At 40.3% G+C, this 18,708-nt stretch overlaps 1 protein-coding gene across 1 annotated transcript; it reads left to right on the top strand.

The window, feature by feature from the left end:
* The first annotated feature begins 13,115 nt into the window (after positions 1-13,115).
* Positions 13,116-18,000, top strand: MRPL19 (mitochondrial ribosomal protein L19). The gene is made up of 6 exons (XM_081945095.1): positions 13,116-13,214; positions 13,934-14,051; positions 14,496-14,614; positions 15,883-16,017; positions 16,264-16,445; positions 17,261-18,000. The coding sequence occupies exons 1-6, from the start codon at positions 13,166-13,168 to the stop codon at positions 17,483-17,485; spliced, it is 828 nt and encodes a 275-aa protein (XP_081801221.1). The 5' UTR covers positions 13,116-13,165; the 3' UTR covers positions 17,486-18,000.
* The last annotated feature ends 708 nt before the right edge of the window (positions 18,001-18,708 follow it).

Genomic DNA, 18,708 nt, shown 5'->3' with positions numbered 1-18,708 from the left:
CCAGTTTGAGGACTGTGGTTAGGTTGATCAAGCACCTTGTGCAGCCTGAGTCTATTAGGGCTTGAAAATCCCCCTTTTTTCCTGTTTTTGGGGCTGTGAGGCGTATTGGATAAAGGAAAGGGTGACTTGATTCACTCACCATTGGGTCATTTTCTCCCTCGTCCTCACTATCATATAATTCAGGCGACTGGTTGTCGCTGCCTGGGGTTCCATCACTTTTGCCTGAGGGGAAAGGGACCTTTGCAGCCTGGAGGGCTTTCCCAGAGGTGTTGGTGGTCCATTTGGATCCTCGTTCTGGTCGTGCCCTGGGCAGTGGGTCTGGCCTTGGTTTTGGGGCTGGGGTTGGGCATGCAGCTGCCATGTGGCCATCCCCCCACATCTGTAGCATTTCAAAGGACTTCGAGGGAGAGCTGGTCTCAGAGCCTGCTGTGATGCTGTGGTTCCCTGCCGGCTGGGTGGTTTCAGGTTGGGTTGACCTCTCTCTTGTGTGTCCAGTTGCTTTGTCATGTCGTTGGTGCACAGCCCGCTGTCGACTTTTGTTGCTACTCGGAACCACTCAGAGAGTTGATTTGGGATGTCACAGTATGCAGTTACCTGGGCAATTTGCTTGTCCGGGCTTGTTCTGAAAAAATGCACCAGCAGCCACTCTGGTAAAGGGAGTAGCCTTCCTATGGCCCTCCTAAATTCACGGATGTGCTCTTTGATGGGGTGGCCCCTCTGCTTTAGGTTGCTGATGGGTCCTCCTCCTCCACCTCCTCAAACCTGGCCTCTAGCAGTTGCAGGAAGTCATCTATGTCTTGCAGTTGGGGGGCTCTCCTCTTGTGGAGGGCTGCTAGCCATTCCCTTGCTTCTCCCTCTAGACTCTCTGTGATGGCATTCACCATGGCTCTGGGGGATGGGTAGAGGTGCCCATAGCGTTCTAGGTGGATATCAGCTGAATCAAGGAATAGGGCTAGCTGGTCTGAGTTGCCGTCAAACTTTCCCCTGAATTGGGGTGTGTCATCCAGCCCTAATCCCCCAGCCTCATGTCGGCCTTTGTATGCTTGCGCCTGATATGGCTGGTTATCTCTTTCACCCCTAGTTCGGAGAGAGGGACGGGTGGCCTGCTCTTGGCAGCCTGCCTGCTGCGTCAGAGAGGCACTGGTTGCCATACTGGGCTCTTTCTCCTTCCATCGCGATGGGGAGGGAGGCTGTGCTCCAGTCTGCATCTCTTCCCTTCAACAAGATCAGATGTCCCTCCCCCTCACTTCCTCCCTCCGTTGCTCTTTTGCACTCCCTTGGGATTCCATCTGGGGCTTTGGACTAGGGCAAGGGAATTTCCACCAGTACTTATCTTCTCTTGCTTCTGCTTTTGAGTTTTGCCACATACGTCCAGCTGCAATCAGGCTTTCTTCCAATAATCCACCTTCTGCCATGGTTGCCTGATTTTCCCTCCAAGCACTCCAAATATTTGGGAGTGACTGGAGAGCCCGGGATTCAGGAAGCCCGGAAATCTTGATAGATGTTTAAAAGTGAGTTTCAGCTATCTGTGAAGGTTCCCAGAGTTTCCCTAATTAATTTACGAGCCCCGAGACGAAATTAAAAGTAAAACCATTTGTTTATTAGGACTAACATCTTGGCACGGACTTCTGTGTAGCTGAAACTAAATCACATTTAATGGCATCTGACCTTTACCCCTCTGCCCCCTCCCCTCTGGCTGAGGTCATCAATCACATTCTCCAACAGGATGTTATGGCAGGGTTCTGGACATGTGCATTCACATCCCAGTACAGAAATATGAGACTTTTACTCTGGCCAAAAGTATGCATGGAATTTCCCTCCCCTTCTCATGGTGATAGTAGTCATGGAAACGCCTTAGGCGTTGACAGATGGCATATAAGTCCAATAAACCTAACCTAACCTAACCTTTTAAAATAGTTTCATCAAAATTTTATTAATGTCACAGGAAGTGATAAATGAAGTACAGTTCTATGAGATTCCAGAAATGTGTTCCAATTTTTCAACCAGTAAATATGTTTGGAAACCTTTTAAAGAGAGCTGAGTGAGAAACAGATTGCCTTTTCATTGACTGTAACATGTCACCTCACAAATTCGATGTCAGTTATATTTTGAGGAATTATTAAAGTAACAGTACTTTTTAAATATCTGAAGGAATGTTTGAAGAGATGTTTTAATCTATTGCCTGTTTCACAGTCTGGACTATGAGCAAGAAAATATGTGTATCATCATATAAAAGTAATAAAAATCTGATAAATAGATTTTAATAAACCACCAGCTACCATTTAAGAGTTAATTTTTAAATGAATTATAAAATGATCGCGTCTGCAAATTACAAGAATTCTACTTGGATTTAGTCCCAATAGATTTGAAAATGTCTGGTTCCTTTGATCAGTCAAGCAGCAAGGTAATATTGCAGAAGGATGCCTTTTTGAACCAAAAGTACAAATATTTCAATCAGAAACCTTTGTTCTAGATACCAGTCCTTTTAAACGTTTACACTGGTCTAGAATAAGGTCTCTGATAATGTAACTGTCTCATTAGTTTTCAGTAAAGTAATTAAGAGAGCAAAGGTGCAACTCTTGTTTCTGCAATAATAAGTTAGCATCTGGAAAAAGGGCTTTCTTTTTCTGCAAACATTTTGGGAACTTTTATGTATCCCCTTCGTTAGATATTCCCCCCTGCTGTTAGACAATAGAAGATCCACTCAGGTCCTCTGTTGCCGGCTGCAACAGAGGATGACCTGATTGGCTGGGAGGTCTGACAGCTCCCCTTTAAAAGGGGATGCTGTCCGACCATTTACTCAGTGGATGTTTGCCTGTCCTTGAATAAAGAGCTGTTAATCGCTAGCCTTTTGTGCCTTTCTTTACCCAATCTAACACTGGCTACGAAGGTGGAACTGGAAGGCAATTAGGCGAACAAAGAGAGTGAAGCCTTGCGGACAAAAGAGCTAATCTTGCAGCAGCATTCCGCCCGGAGTGCAGGTGAGGAAGCAGGAGAGCCATCGCGATTTCCCAGTGAGAATTGGCTAGTCCCAGAGAGATTTTAGGATGGCCACATATGCCCAACTGCCTCCGTTCAACCCAGCCTCAGATGACTGAGACACGTACTTGTTACAGTTGGATATTTTCCTGGAGGCAAACGGTCTTGGGGGTGTCCCTGAACTTCAGAAGAAAAACTTATTCCTAGGGTACTGCGGCCCCGAAGTTTTGGAGACAGCGAAGAATCTTTCAGAACCAATGCCTCTACACGCCATCTCCTGGTCCGTGCTTCAACAGACGCTGAAAACCCACTATGCGCCAAAGCCTTTGAAGTACGTTTGCCAGTTCAACATACGGAACCAGATGGAGGGCGAATCAATCAACAAGTACGTGGCTGCACTCCGAAAAGCCGCAGCCCATTGCAAGTTCCGCAAGCTGGACGATCTAATCCTAGATAGTATCATATTGGGAGTTCAAGATCAAAATCTGCAGACAAGCCTTCTGGCCAGACCCAATCTCTCCCTACAGATCGCACTCGATGAGGCTAGGGCATCAGAGTTGGCAAACAAGTCCATGGAGACCCTCCAGTGCCACAACGCACTGATGGAGGCACAGAAAATACCTGTGTCCACCGCGAGACCACGGAACCCAAGAGCTCTGAAAGCGAGGAGGAAGACAGCCACCACATGCGCAGTAGCTGAACAAAGCCGGCGCGGAAATTCAAGTCCCAAAGTCCATCCTGCGCTAGCTGTGGAGGCGATCACTGTCACGATGTTAAAAAGTTTGCTAGGCCTGAACTGAATGAATTGACACTCAAGAGTTAAACTAAGAAAGCTTTATTGCGCAGGTCATAAAACAAAATGTTATCTGAAAGTGATTTATTGCGCATGCGGTTACACATTCCAAAATTCCTTTCTTCTTTGTTCGGCTGCCAGCTTGGCAGACGTAGCTTTCATTATCAAAATGTAACCATTAGTTATTTCTGTTTCATTTACTTTTTATTTTATTATTAAAGTTTGTTTATTAATTAGAATACTTTTAAAGACTTTTATTTTTCTCAATATCTCAAAAGATATGCGGAAGGGAATCAGCCACGGTCCATTGATCTCAGATTTCCCCAGGGCATTTTTCCCCTGACAACTACATCAGATCATCCTGCCGTTTCTGAGACGCGACTTGCCAGAGGTGCGAGCGGAAGGGGCACATCGCCAAAGTGTGCCACGGTGAGTTCCCCGTAACCACTGGTCGACCCGAAAAGACAGAGAAGGGGCTAAGCTGGAAACAATGACCCAACCCAGGGGCAGGTCAGAGGTACCCCAGGAGGTCAGAGGCCGACAACAGGATTGCTAACTTCACTTCCACACGAAGCTGCCCGGGTCGCCCTGAACGTCACTGTTTCGGTTAGGCATATCTGGACCAATCAACCAAAGAAGCTGAAAATCACCGTCTTCATGAAGGACACTCCATGCGAAATGGAGATCGATACCGGGTCATCACTGACCATAATCTCATGGTCGGTGCTTAAGCGGACGATCCTGACAATACAAAAGAAGGACCTCCTAAGCCCCGACGTCCGCCTTCGTGACTACCAAGGCAACCTGGTTCCCCTCGTGGGCCAAGGCACCTCCCGGGTGCGCTACAAGAAAATCTGTAAAAATCTGCACGCGATTGTGATCAGAGACGATCTAGAGAGCCTATTTGGACTGGACTGCTTCCAAGCCTTGAGAATGATCGTGGCCGAAGTCAACTCCTTGGAGGAAAATCAGACAGAAGAAGGGCCAGCCACTACCAGAAATGCCGCTGAAACCATATTTAAGGAGTTTGAGGACGTCTTCGCCTCTGGTCTGGGTGAGTACAAAGGAAACCCCATTTATTTTAGTTTAGACCCAAACATAGCCCCAATTCGGTTAAAGCCCAGGAGAGTACCTTTTGCTCTCTGGCCCAAAATAGACAAGGAAATTGACAAACTGGTAAGCCAAGGCATCCTCGAACCAGTCGATCATGCACACTGGGAGACACCAATCGTAACCCCCGTGAAATCCGCCAGGTCCATTAGATTGTGCATGGACTATAAATGTACAATAAACAAAGGGTTGCAACAAAGTACGTACCTGGAACCAGTAGTCCAGCATTTATTACATTCCCTCGGCCCAGGGAAAATCTTCGCAAAATTAGATTTGGCGCAGGCGTACCAGCAGCTGCCAGTAGATGGCACTACCACGGAGGCCCAAACCATTGTGATGCACAGGAAGGCATTCAAATGCAATCGCCTACAATTCAGCGTTAGTATCGCCCCTGGACTATTCCAAAGCGTCATGTGGCGACTTTTGTAGGGGATACCAGGAGTGGCACAGGGAATTAGACATGCCCTGGTCGTGCCGTTCCATCCGGCCTCTAATGGCCAGGCTGAACGCATGGTAAGATCCACCAAGGAAGCCCTCAACAAGATGGGCCAGGGTGACTGGCAGACACGCATAGATCACTATTTACTCATACAACACATCTCACCCAGTGCCACCACGGGAAGGAGCCCAGCTGAACTCCTCATGGGTCGCCGCCTCAGGTCCCACCTGGACTGGCTACACCGCAACTATTCCACTGAAACGCCCCCTGATTCCATGAGCAAAGTCAGGTCGTTTAACATAGGCAACCCGGTATACGCACACAACTACACAGTGGGAACCCTGTGGATTCCCGCAACTGTAGTCGGCATTTCCAGCCCACAATCCTACTCTGTAAGACTCGAGGACGGTAGAAATTGGAGGAGGCACATTGACCAACTCAGCAGTCAATTGGCTAACTCCCAACTCAGACAACCACACATAACTCCTTCGCAACATGAACGTCACCACTCCCAAGTAGTCCCGGGAATATCAGGTGACTTATCTGGTTCCGATGAGGGCCAGGGAGATTCACCACCAGAGGTTCCAGCCGCGACCTGCGAAAAGTTCCAGGAGGTTCCACCAGGCAGATCCGACAAAGCAACAGGTCCATCCAACCTGCGCGAAGGGAATCACCAGACTGAACTGCGCAGGTCCAGTAGAGCAACCCAAAGACTTACGTGACTATGTTACAAGTTAGGATGTTCCATCCTAGAGGGGAGGGGTGTTAGATATTCCCCCCTGCTGTTAGACAATAAAGTTTCCACTCAGGTCCTCTGTTGCCGGTGGGAACAGAGGATGACCTGATTGACTGGGAAGTCTGACAGCTCCCCTTTAAAAGGGGATGCTGTCCGACCATTTACTCAGTGGATGTTTGCATGTCCTTGAATAAAGAGCTGTTAATCGCTAGCCTTTTGTTCCTTTCTTTACCCAATCTAACATACTTGTGAAAAATAATTTATCCCCTTTTGGATTTTCTGAATTTTTGCATCCTTTTGTCATTAGAGCTTCATGGGGGTTCCATCTATATATAAAAGAACATATAAATGAGTGAACAGATGTCTCCCAAATTGGTGCTCATTTCATTTATTCTGTAAAAGAAATCTTCCAACATGAAATATGCTAGCAAGAAAGATTTATTTAGAAAAAAAAAACCTGAGCCTAGGCAGAGATTTGAAGCTGAAGGTATCAGAAGTGTTTCTGCTTGTCATTCATTCCTTTCTAAGTTCTCATTCTTTGAATTTTGAGTCAGTCTCCCGCCTTCTGTCCCCACCCATACTTCCCCATGATTGATCCAAGGCTTAACCACTTCTCTTTCTCCTGGATTTCTGATTTGTCACTCGCTGTAACCTAAATTCTACTTCCAGTGATGTATAATCTCCATTTTAGATAGCTGTTTTCTTTTAAATGTCTCTGCTCTTTTAATTCCTATTTTAACATTCACTACCAGCATGCACATCTTTCTAGCTAGAACTAAGTGCCTTTCCCTGCTGACATCTAACTGTAGATCAAACAAGCCCTGGCATGCAGTACTCTTTGTTCTACTATGTCCCCATCATTGAGATGGGCTTGTCATCTTTGGGTGTTCTGGTTTAAATTGTGTTTTTCCATCAGAGTCAACAGCAATTATAAAACAGCTTTGAGATGTTTAAATTTTGTTGTGCTTCACTAACTATTCTCCCAACCAGACGAATAACCTGTATGGGATGGGATTAGCTATAATGTTGGCCTCTTCCAACTGGGGCAAGCCCACCGTCGCTTTTAGATCCTGGGCACTTTTCTTTGCTGTCAAGCTATTTTGTCTTTTACACGGAAAGAGCTGGGTGCCTCTGCTGCATATCTCTGTACATAGCAGTACCTGGCAGCCAGACAAATAGCTATGAGGCAGACTAGGGAGCTGCACTTTAAAACAAGAAATCTGTCAGGTTTCTAATTTCTCCCACTTTACTATACAGTAGCCCCTCTCTCTCCCCTTGCCATCCTCCATGGAGTTTTCTTTTTCATTATTAGAATTTTTCAATACATAAAAGTATACAAAATTAAAAGATTAAGAAAAAAGAAAATAAGAAAATGGGATGGGATGGAGGAAGGAAAGGAAGGAAGAATGGAAGGAAGGAAGGAAGTATGGAAGGAGGAATACTCTTCTTTCTACTGAGTAATTGTCATCTTATTTCTTCTCCTTCCTCTTGCAGCAAAGGGGTGAAAATAGTAAGCCTTCCTACAAAGTTCTTACTGTGTAGCTCACAAAATATTTGTTCACTGAGCTTGTTCAAGACAAACAATAAATCTGATTCAGAACAAGCCTACTGAGAAGCTAATTGGTGAGCTATGAGCTGCAGCGGAAAGTGGGAGAACCAGCTTTCTCAGGATGCAGGAGCTCTTCAGCAGGATACAGGTTTTGAGAAAACTGGCTTTCCCACTTTGTCACGCTGCACCTCCATTTTGTCAGCTCCCTTCGATAGCTGTGGTGAAGGAGAAGAGGTGCTATAAGCCGCCTCTTAAGCTTCTGTTTCCAGACTCACCCTGACTGGCAAATGGTTTTTCACAGGTTGCTGTTGTTCACAAAGTGGGAAGAAAGCATTTAAGCATTTGCTTAATTTAATCTTTCTTTAACATGCTCCTACATGCAAAACCAAAGCACTAGATGGAATACTGGGATTCACAATGGGAACAGCAAATTTTATGCTGGAACTGCTTTCTGCCAATTCAAGGAGAAGCAGGTAGTTTAGCAGAGGGGAAAGGCAGTAAGCCTCTCTACAAAGTTCTCACTGTGCATCCTACCTAACTCTCTGTCTCGTTTTGCTAAATGAAATTATCTTCAGTTTTAATCTGTTCTATCACACTTTCTTATCTCCCACTTCCTCTCAGGAGAGAGAGAGAGAGAGGGAGGGAGGGAGGGAGGGAGGGAGGGAGGGAGGGAGGAAGAGAGAGAGAGACGGGGAGAGAGAGAGAGAGAGAGAGAGGGAGGGAGGGAGGGAAAGCTGGTTAGAGGGCAATTAATCAAACACTGAAATTCTGCAATCTTAAGCTGCCTTACTAACAAAATGAAATTCAATGTAGAGAAAAGTAAAGTCTTAGGCAAGAAAAACAAAAAGTATTCATAGATTGGAAGAAACCAGCTTAATAGCAGTAAGAGGGATCTTGGAGTCTTGGAGTCCAGAGGGTCTGGATCTTGGAGTCTTAGTGGGAGGGATCTTGGAGTCTTAGTGGACAACCAATATGGGCCATCAGTGTACAGTGGCAGCAAAAAAAGCCAATGCAATCCTAAATTGCATTAATAGAGGGACTCAATCTAGATTACATGAGGTACTAATATCACTCTATAAAGCCTTAAGACCATACCTAGAATACTGCATCCAGGTTTGGTCACCATACTATAAAAAAGATGTTGAGATTCTAGAAAGACTGCAGTGAAGAGTAACAAAGACGTCTAGGGGACTGGACGCTAAAACTTATGAAGAACGGTTACAAGAACTGGGCATGGCTAGTTTAGTGATAGCAGTGTCCCAATATTTGAGGGGCTGCCACAGAGAGGAGAGGATCAACCTATTTTTCCAAACCACAAGAAGGCCAGACAAGGAATAATGGATGGAAACTGATCAAGGAGAGATTCAACCTAGAAATAAGGAGAGATTTTCTGACAGTGAGAACAATCAACCAATGGAACAGCTTGCCTTCAGACGTTGTGGGAGCTTCATCACTGGAAGCTTTCAAGAAGAGGCTGGACTGCCATCTGTCAGAAATGGTGTAGGGCAGCGATGGCGAACCTTTTTTAGCTCGCGTGCCATAAATGGGGGGAGCGCAGGGGGGTCGTGTGCAGGCATGCCGCACCCATAATGCAATGTGCAACACCCCCCCAGTGCACATGAGCGCACTACAGGCGCGATCCCCCAATTTTACATGCCTTTTTTGCCCTCCCCAGGCTCCAGAGGCTTTATAGGAGCCTGGGGAGAGCGAAAACAGCCTCCCCCGTCCCCCGGACGCCCTACGGAGGCGTCAGGGAAGCCTCCAGATGGTCCCTGAAGCCTTCAGAGCGCTCAAAACGACCCTCCAAGCAAACCGGAAGTGACTCACTTCCGCGCATGCCATAGGTTCGCCATCACTGGTGTAGGGTCTCCTACTTGGGAGTTGGACTAGATGACCTACAAATTCCCTTCCAACTCTGATATTCCGTGCTGTTGAATCTGGGGAGTCCTTAGTGTTCTATGAGCTTGGATGTTTTGTTGCAGATGTTTCATTATCATCAGTAACATCAGTGCTAATTCTGAGGAATCTTTTGAGCTTCTCCTACAGGATATACAGAAAGGCAGGGGACAGAAATAATTCTGCAGTTTTCCAGCCTATTTATAAAACAGAGCAAAAAATTAAAATGGGTTAGGGAAAGCAGGCATACAGGTTTCCTAAAACTCTGAACATCAGCATTTGAAATCACACTATAAAACCCAAAAATTATGTTGAAATTCCTGTGCTGCAAGAACTAGAAAAAAAATCTGTAAGCACACATACAGACAACACAGGGCACTAAAAGAGATCTAAGAAACATTTTCAAAATATTGGGTAAAAACACATGGTGACAAGGACTTGAAAAAAGGAAAAGGAAAAATATTGCTTGCTTTGCTGCCTCAGGCTCATGCTTTTATTTATTTTACATTTTTTATGACTAACCCAACTCAAACATCTCTGGGCAAGTTATAACAACTCAAAATAAAAACAACAAAATAAATGAAAATTATAAAAGGCAACTGTAATAACAAATGAGCCTTCCCCCAAGATGGGCACCAATAAAGCTTAGCTAGGTCTGAAGATTGTATAGCAAGTTTCATGTAATGGTGAGGGCAACTACTGTAGCCTAGAAAGCAAGAGACTGTGAGTAGGTATATATTATATATAAAACTTTTATATGTAATTTTATATAGTGTATACACATACACACACACACACACAGAGGTTCACAAGAAAATTATTTTTTAAACATTCCCTGGATCCCAGTGTTTTCATAGCTTATCTGGGCATTACCGGTAGTTCAAAATAAATAATAAATCATTTCAAAATAAATAACAACAAATAGCTAATAAACAACCAATTTTATATCTTTTTTTAAAATCCTAATTTAAAAAATAAGCTTTGTTTAACTTAGAACTACAATATAATGTGTGGTAAACACTGCTGAGACCAGATTGCAAACTAAAGTTCTATCTAAAAATGCAGTAATAGGAAAAATCAGTTTACAAAAGAAGAGCAAATAATACTTCAATTCAGCATAGAATTTGCATATTTTACTTAATATGTAGACACAGTGCATCTCTGCATATTGGAAAAGACTTCATAATGTGATCTTTGAACCTGTTCAGTCTGCTCTTGGAGTGTTAAATGGCCTGTACTGTAAAGGATAATTAAGATTTGTAACTGAGAAATGCATGTATTGCAAAACAGTAATTCTCAGGGGTCTTTGGAAATTAGGATGGTTTAATGCTTTCAGTGTTGATTTTAGAAACCTCTTTTATCTCAATGTTGAGGTGATTATAGTATAACACAAGCTTGGAGAAACAATAGGTTATCCGAATAATATTTACTATTTATATTATTCTCCAATTACTTATAGCAGCCACAACCAAATATTATAGCAATGTTGGATTTTGCTTAAATATTTATTCATACTTAGCTAAGAATAAAGAAAATGCTCAGAAATCTGAAATATATGCCATACTAATCTCTATATGCCAGTTACCTGTTGTTCAAAATTTTGCATATTATTTGATCCCCAGTAAATTCATACAGGAACTGTTGGTGATTTGCTTTGCCTCAGGATAACCTAATTTTTAATAATTTGTACACTACCCTTCCACTAAACTAAAATCCAGATGCTGACAGGTTGGCTGCCAAGATTTAGCATTTTAATATTTCTTTGCTGCCATCTAGTGGTCATTTCTCTTTTTACAACCCAGATCTGATAGCTTTGAGAGTCTGCTGATAAAAAAAAGTAAACACAGACTAAATTAATTAAAAGCACCGTTAACAATAAAAACAACATAAAATCATAAATATAGAGTAATACTGTAATAACATATCATTACACAATTACAAATGCTGAAATATGAAATGTGCTAAAATGTGAAGAAAGCTGGTATAGAAATTTCAGAACAGAAATTTCTATACCAGTATTTAATACTACATATAATAACGGCGGCAAGGATTGCCTATGCCCAGAAATGGAAAAACAAACTAACTCCAAGTGAAGATGAAATAATAAGAAAGGTTATGGACTGTGCTGAAATGGACAAACTAACTAAAGAAATTCAGGGAAAAGAAGAATCAGAATTCTACCAGATATGGGATAAATGGTATAGGTGGATGGAGGAAAGAAACAAGAATCAATGAAGGAATGTAACAAAACTTAAAAATAATAGTTATGGGTAAAATAAGAAAGTTAAGAGTGGTGAAACCCAAATAAAACATAATTGAATGGGGGAAAAAATAATAAAAGTAAAAATAAAAAATTAGTTAATTCTAGGTGATAAATAAGTAGAACGTTGTAGCTGCTTATAGAATTTTTTCATTTTTAAAATGTTTATTCGTTAACAGATAACACATCATGACAATAATAATGAAATAATAACTCTAACTGGTAAAAACAATTTGGATATAAACTATAATATGGGACCTGGGGAAAAGATTTACTAATTTTATTAATATTTTTTGTTGTTGTTGTTTAGATTTTGTTATAAAGATGTAATCTCTCCGGGGTACTTATAAATTCTAGCAATAAATTTTTGTCTAGATTTATTATAATATAAATATAAATGATTCTAGACAAAAGCACGTTTAAACAAATATAGTTAAATGAGAATGATGGTATATTGATGGTATAAAGATTTTTGATTTAAAATGTACAATTCAATATGAATGAAATATAAAGAATGATTGTAGTAACGCACAAAATTTAATTGTAACCAATCGACATGCTTTCTGGAAGATGTAATGAAGAATGTTTTTGTGTGTGTTTTTTGTTTAAAACAATAAAAAAAGAAAAGAAATTTCAGAACAGGCAGGATCCAATCAGGTTAAATGCTACTTTTTGCACCAAACTAAATCTTGCAGAGGTTTTTCAAAGGTAGTCATATTTTCACTTCAGTTGTATAGCATTTTAGAAATAATTATGAAAAGGGTGTTTGTGTATATTTAGAAACACAAATATGGCTCCAATCTGCAATTTTTAAAGTAGTTGCACGTTTTCCAAAGATCATACAACTGCTTGCCGTTATTCCAGGCAAAGACTACGCTGCTTTAAAGGGCTGCAGAAATGTGTTACGTTTGTGCACTATAATTGCCCAACATCATTTATGAAACTGAGCTTAACATATACTAAATTAATTTGGTATAATAGGGATATTCCAAGGCATAGACAACTATTGTTAACATTAGACATAACATATAGACTGAGAATTTGACGGTAAGGCTCAGATTTGCCAGAGTGAAAACAGATTTTTCCTTACCAGTGATTGCTGTGTATATTTAATATAAAATATACACAGGCTTAAATACCTGGCTTCTCATCACCAGGAAAACTGGGTGAGAATTTAAGAATCTTATTTTGAATATCAATATATGGGGAAGGGGGTAGTTTGGCGCAGAAAACCGTGCCCGGTGCAGAGCAGGATGAAAAGTTTTACTGAAACCTGAACGTTATCGCTTGGATAGCATTTTCATTGCGATAACTATTTTTGACTCTCTGAGGCTGCCGTAGCATTCGTTGCGTCTCAGGCGCATGCGCTCTTTTCTCTTTGGACGGCGTTGTCCTAAACCGTCATGGCCGCTCTTACAAGGAAGCTTTGGCCCCCTCTTGTTGGGCGCTGCAGTAAGTTTTCGTTCTGAACGTGTTTTGCCTTCCGAGGAGACCTATTCCTAAAAAGGAAGAGCTTTTTTGAGTGCGAAACGGTTGTCTTTCCTACTTGTGCGCGCATTTGTCGTTGTTCTCCGCATTAGAGGCTATGGAAAGAGGGATTGCTATTTCAGTTGGTTCTGTTTTTGTATATCCCGGAATGCAAGTGCCCCGTAACGGTTGTGAGATTGTGAGAATCTCAGGCTCCCCCAGCTCTTTCCTTAGAACTCTGATCTTAAGGGGGAAGGGGTCGGTATGTAATAGTTGTATTTTATGCTTTTTGCACCTTGTGTATCAGTCGAGCATATTAAATTAAAAACATTAATTAAAATTAATTTTAAAAATATTGCATTTGTCAACTGCGGTTAGCACTTTATGCATTTAATAGAATGAATCCTAGTCGACAAAAACGTATGCCATGATAAACGTATTAAATACCAGAAGACTTTTTTTTTCTATTGTATGAATTGCATTTTCAACAAGCCAGCTGCATCCTTTACATGTATAGATATTAATATCTAAGGGGGATCACAATTGGAAGCCAATATGCATCTGGTTATATGTCTTAAGCGTCTTCGTAATTTTTATACAGACTTGAAATACAAGGATGTTTGGTTGTACAGTACACATAATTAGTAAAGGTATGTAAATGTTGTTAAAACATAGCAGTTAATGTAACTATTATTCTTCCAAAGGGTGCCTTTCTTTATCAGCTCCACCATTCAACAGTAAAGATGGAGAACCAGAACAATTTAAACCACCTCCCAAGCCAATCATTATTGATGAATTAAAACAACAAGCATCAGAGAATCGGTAAAAATAACACTAGTTATATTTGATCTTTATGTCAGGCCTGCAGAGGTTCCTTTAAGAATCTTTGGCCTGCCACACTTTCTTATAATTTCCTATGATGTTTTATTAGTGTAGTCATTGGGAGGGGGGAATCGAAAGGAGTAGAATTGTGGAATGTATTGTTGTCAATTTTTCATAGCAGCCAAGGTCATCTTTTGTCTCAGCACCTCGACATTTGACCGGAAGAAGCTGGGTGGAGATGCCAGCGTGGAAGAAAAGGATTGGGGCATGTGATTGATTGGGGGGGGGGGGTTGCCAACATGTCTGTATTATTAAAAGGGAACTTTAAGGATGATTCTGCCTTGGACTTTGATTTATTTCTACATGGTATTTGGAACGCTGACACTTTAAATGTTAAACAAGTCAAATTTTCTTTTATTTTGAAGTTATTTATATGTCTGATAGGTTCTTGAGTCCTGAATTCATCCCTCCACGGCAGAGAACAAATCATTTAAAATTCTTCCTTGAAAGACAATATATGATAAAAAGAAGAAAAGTAATCAATATTCCAGAATTTTATGTCGGTCAGTACTATATTTGGAATGTTAACTTCAGAATGTGGCATTGCTTACATCATAAATAATTGTACTGTAATGTAAAAGAAAACATGTTTTTATATATAATGTTCAATTTAGTAGGATTCTATATGTTGAAATGAGCCGGAACTGCTTTGAACATCATGTGAACATAGTGAACTCTACTATTTGTTCAAGTTGCCTGACTTTTTTGGAAATTCTGCATAAGGTTTGGATTAATTTTAATGAGTTTGGATTAACTTTAATGAGTATGTACCGCCGAGCTGTGACATTTTTTCCCCAAGACTATTTGGAAGCCTGAAAGACTTTTGGCTACAAATTAATGTAACAGTTGTCCATACTTAAGTAAATAACCAAATATAGGACTCAGTGTAGACAGAAGTTCTATTCTAAATGTTACAGAGTTAGTAATATGTATATTTATATAAATATGTATAAATAGTATAATAGAATTGGCATGGGAGCTGATACGTATATATTTGATCAATTGCTTGGCTGGTGAGCTGGCTTCTCATTTAATTCTGAAAGAATCAGAATTTCTCATTAGTTCTCATGCAAAAAGCCTAATCCCATATGCAGTATTTGCCCATGCTATTCATATGATTTCCAGAATGTTGAAAGTATGCAACATGCAACAAAGCTATATCAGAAAATTATTGACTTTTATTTTAATGTGTTACATTTACTCTATATTAATCCATGGGTCTGACTTTATTTATCATATTTTTCGGTGTATAAAATGCACCTTTTTCCCTCAAAAAAGAGGCTGAAAATCTGAGTGTGTCTTATACACTGAATACAGCATTTTTTTGCCTCCAGAAACCCCGCCCCCTTCACCAAAATGGCCGTGCACAGCCTTTAGGAGCCTTGCAGAGTGCTCCCGGGGGCTGGGGAGGGCAGAAATGGGCGAAAAACGGGCTGTCTTTTGCTCAATTTTGCCCCTAGGAGCACTTATAAGCCTCCGTTTTTGACAAAAAACGGACCTGTTTTTGTGAAAAATGGGCCGTTTTTTGCTTGTTTTTACCCTCCCCCCTCCCTCCCTGGAGCACTCTACAAGCCTCCTAAAGGCTACTCATGCCCTTTTTTGGGGGGGGGGGGAAACGGACCTGTTTTTGCAAAAAATGGGCTATTTTTGGGAGGTCTGCAGAGTGCAAAAACTTTTTTTAAAAATTTGCCTCTTCAAAATCTTGGTGTGTCTTATACTCCAAAAAATACGGTAGGTTCTCCAAATGTTGGATTATTTTCTTTTCTCCCAGGAAGTATACTTGCTGTTTCTGCAATGGATCCCTATTCCAATGGAAAATGCAACACTTTTGTAGGAATTTGTATTCAGCGATCAGGAAAGGGACTTGGTGCAACCTTCATACTTCGAAATGTAATAAATGGACAAGGTGAGTACACAGAGTTTGTTATGCCTTTTAAGGATGCAGTCATGACATTCACAAAAGGAAACAGTATCGGCTTCAAACAGCAAAGTTAAAAAATACAAAGAATTGACCATATCACACAAGGAAAACTCAGCTTTCATATTTTTAAAACCTGGCGTATTATGGGTCCATTCTAAGAAAACCTGAATTTGTTAGCTAAGCATAGTAAGCTTTTGATATATCAATTAAAGAAATAATGTTCATTTTAAGGTGTTGAAATCTGCTATGAATTATATAATCCACTAATCCATGAGATCAAGGTTTTGAAGTTGGAGAAGAGGCCAGATGATAACTTGATGTATTTACGAGATGCTCTGCCAGAGTTCAGCTCTGTTGATGTAAACATGAAGCCAGTGTCTTACATACTTTATGATGATGTTCCTGTCAATAAGGTAAGATGAAAGGGTAACTGCTGCATGCAGCTAACAGTTTGTTGTGCTTGAAAATAATTTTGCATTGTAAAGCTGTTGTACAGAATTCTATTTGCTTGGAGAATGTTTTGCCAGTAGAGGTTTCCTGTCAGGTTACAGGCAGAACTTAACTTATGATTGTAATGGAACCTCCCCGTCACAGTCTTGATGGTCATAAATCAGGTCACCCATATTACCAACTTTTTATTACTTGCCAACCACCCAACATGCAGACACGCATCTGTAGAGGGCTCCTGGCCATCAGAACTTTGGAACTGGTTGTAAATATCCCTAGGGAGGTCCATCATAACTTTGAATAGTTGCTAAGCAAGTATTCTTAAGTCGAGGATTATCTTGTATATGGTAAATACCCTGTTTTTATTATTGTATATATTAAAATAATATAAATAATTGTTTTTGAGTTAACAAAGAAAAACAATTTCTTATTACGAGCATGAAGATCTCTCTACAAACTGTGCCAAGTTCCAAAGGTTTTCAAATGATTTTAGGTTCCAGCACAGCATTGTATTTGACCAATAAGTTTCCTGTGTGAAGTACAGCCCACCTATTTTTGTTGCTATTCTTGTTATAATAATCCCTGAGGGTTTCAGTCAGCAGATAGTGATTGACACAAGTTCACCCATTACAAGAATAATTGGGAAACATCTGATCTCTCAGCATTGCTAAAAATCAGTATGTATGAATAAGGGACTTCTATGAGTACGAAATATAATTTTTGAAAATATTTTGCTGAAATATATTCACATACTAACACATTTTACTTTGAATTATATTAGATGAAGGTCAAAATGAAGCCTAAACCGTGGTCAAAACGCTGGGAACATCCAAAATACAATATCCAGGGCATCAATTTTGACGACTATCTTACAGAAAAAGACAAACAAAGAATTAAAAAATGGGAAATGCCTTGGAGACAATTTGATATGATACTAGAGTATGATACATCAAAAATTGAAAAGGAAATTCAGAAAGAAGTGAATGAAGAGCTGAATAAAAGCTAGGGGACTATTACTTGGAAAGACCATCATTCAAGGAATTTTAGGATATATCTTTAACAGTGACTCTTGAAAAAGCATGTAAATAAAAGGTATTCATACTTAGGGTTTTTTGTGTTCAGCAATTTTTACGTATATAAAACATTCTAAATGAGAAGGTAACCTTTCTGACAATTGAGGAAAATATGAAGGCCATAAGAAACATGTTGGTGATACATTTAGAAGGGATTGGGCCCCAAAGTTTTAACTTTTTGCAATGGGAGGTAGCTAAAGAGTGTTTTCATGTATAAACCAGCACATTTCAAAAATAATCCCTTAATTTGTTGCCAAAGGGCTACAAAATTGAAAACCACCTTCAAGGGTTCCTCATGTCCATTCCAGAGGTTTTTTGTATTTGATAAGGCAAATAAAAAGATAAATACTGTAGGATTGACTTTGGACTTGTAGGGCATGCTGAGTAACAGGAAATTGAAGTAGTATAGCATATCTTCAATAAAAGCATTGATTATATTATTCTTCAATTCATTTTCTATTGTACCTATGTTTAATGCTTTATACAGTCAGTATAGCATAACATTTAGACTTGTATACCGCTTCACAGTGCTTTAAAGCCCTCTGAGCAGTTTACAGAGTCAGCATATTGCCCCCAACAAACTGGGTCCTCATTTTCCTCACTGGGAAGGATGGAAGGCTGAGTCAACCTTGAGCCTGGTGAGATTTGAACTGCCAAATTACAGGCAGTAAGCAGAAGTAGTCTGCAGTACTGCATTCTAACCATTCCACTACCTCGGCTCTTACTATTGTTGATTTAGCAGCAGTAAAAATAAAGTGATAATGTTACATGTATTGCCCCTATCCATTGGTAAAGAAAGGAAATTATCCCAAGGAGAATAATTAACTGTTGTAATAATTGGAACCTTGATACCAGTACTTAGTTATTTGAAACAAAAATGCTATCGTATCTTCCAATTTATGTTACTCAACAATGTTATATATACTTTTAGGATATATATCATCCATTATAATAAACCTTCAACTGGAACACAGTATTGTCAAAAATCATACTGAGAAATCCAATTTTATTCATATCTATGTATTGTATACAAAAGGAATTGTAATAATATTTAATTGGATAAAACAAATACTTACTGGCCAAGACTACAATATGCACTATAAAATTTATATTCTGAAATAAAATTAAGCTATATTTACATCATAAATAACATGTT

Source organism: Natrix helvetica, assembly GCF_964273705.1.
Source record: "Natrix helvetica genome assembly, chromosome: 2".
In the NCBI taxonomy this organism is placed as follows: domain Eukaryota; kingdom Metazoa; phylum Chordata; class Lepidosauria; order Squamata; family Natricidae; genus Natrix; species Natrix helvetica.
Note: the sequence above shows the minus strand (reverse complement) of the source record. Positions and strands in the feature narration are given on the sequence as shown.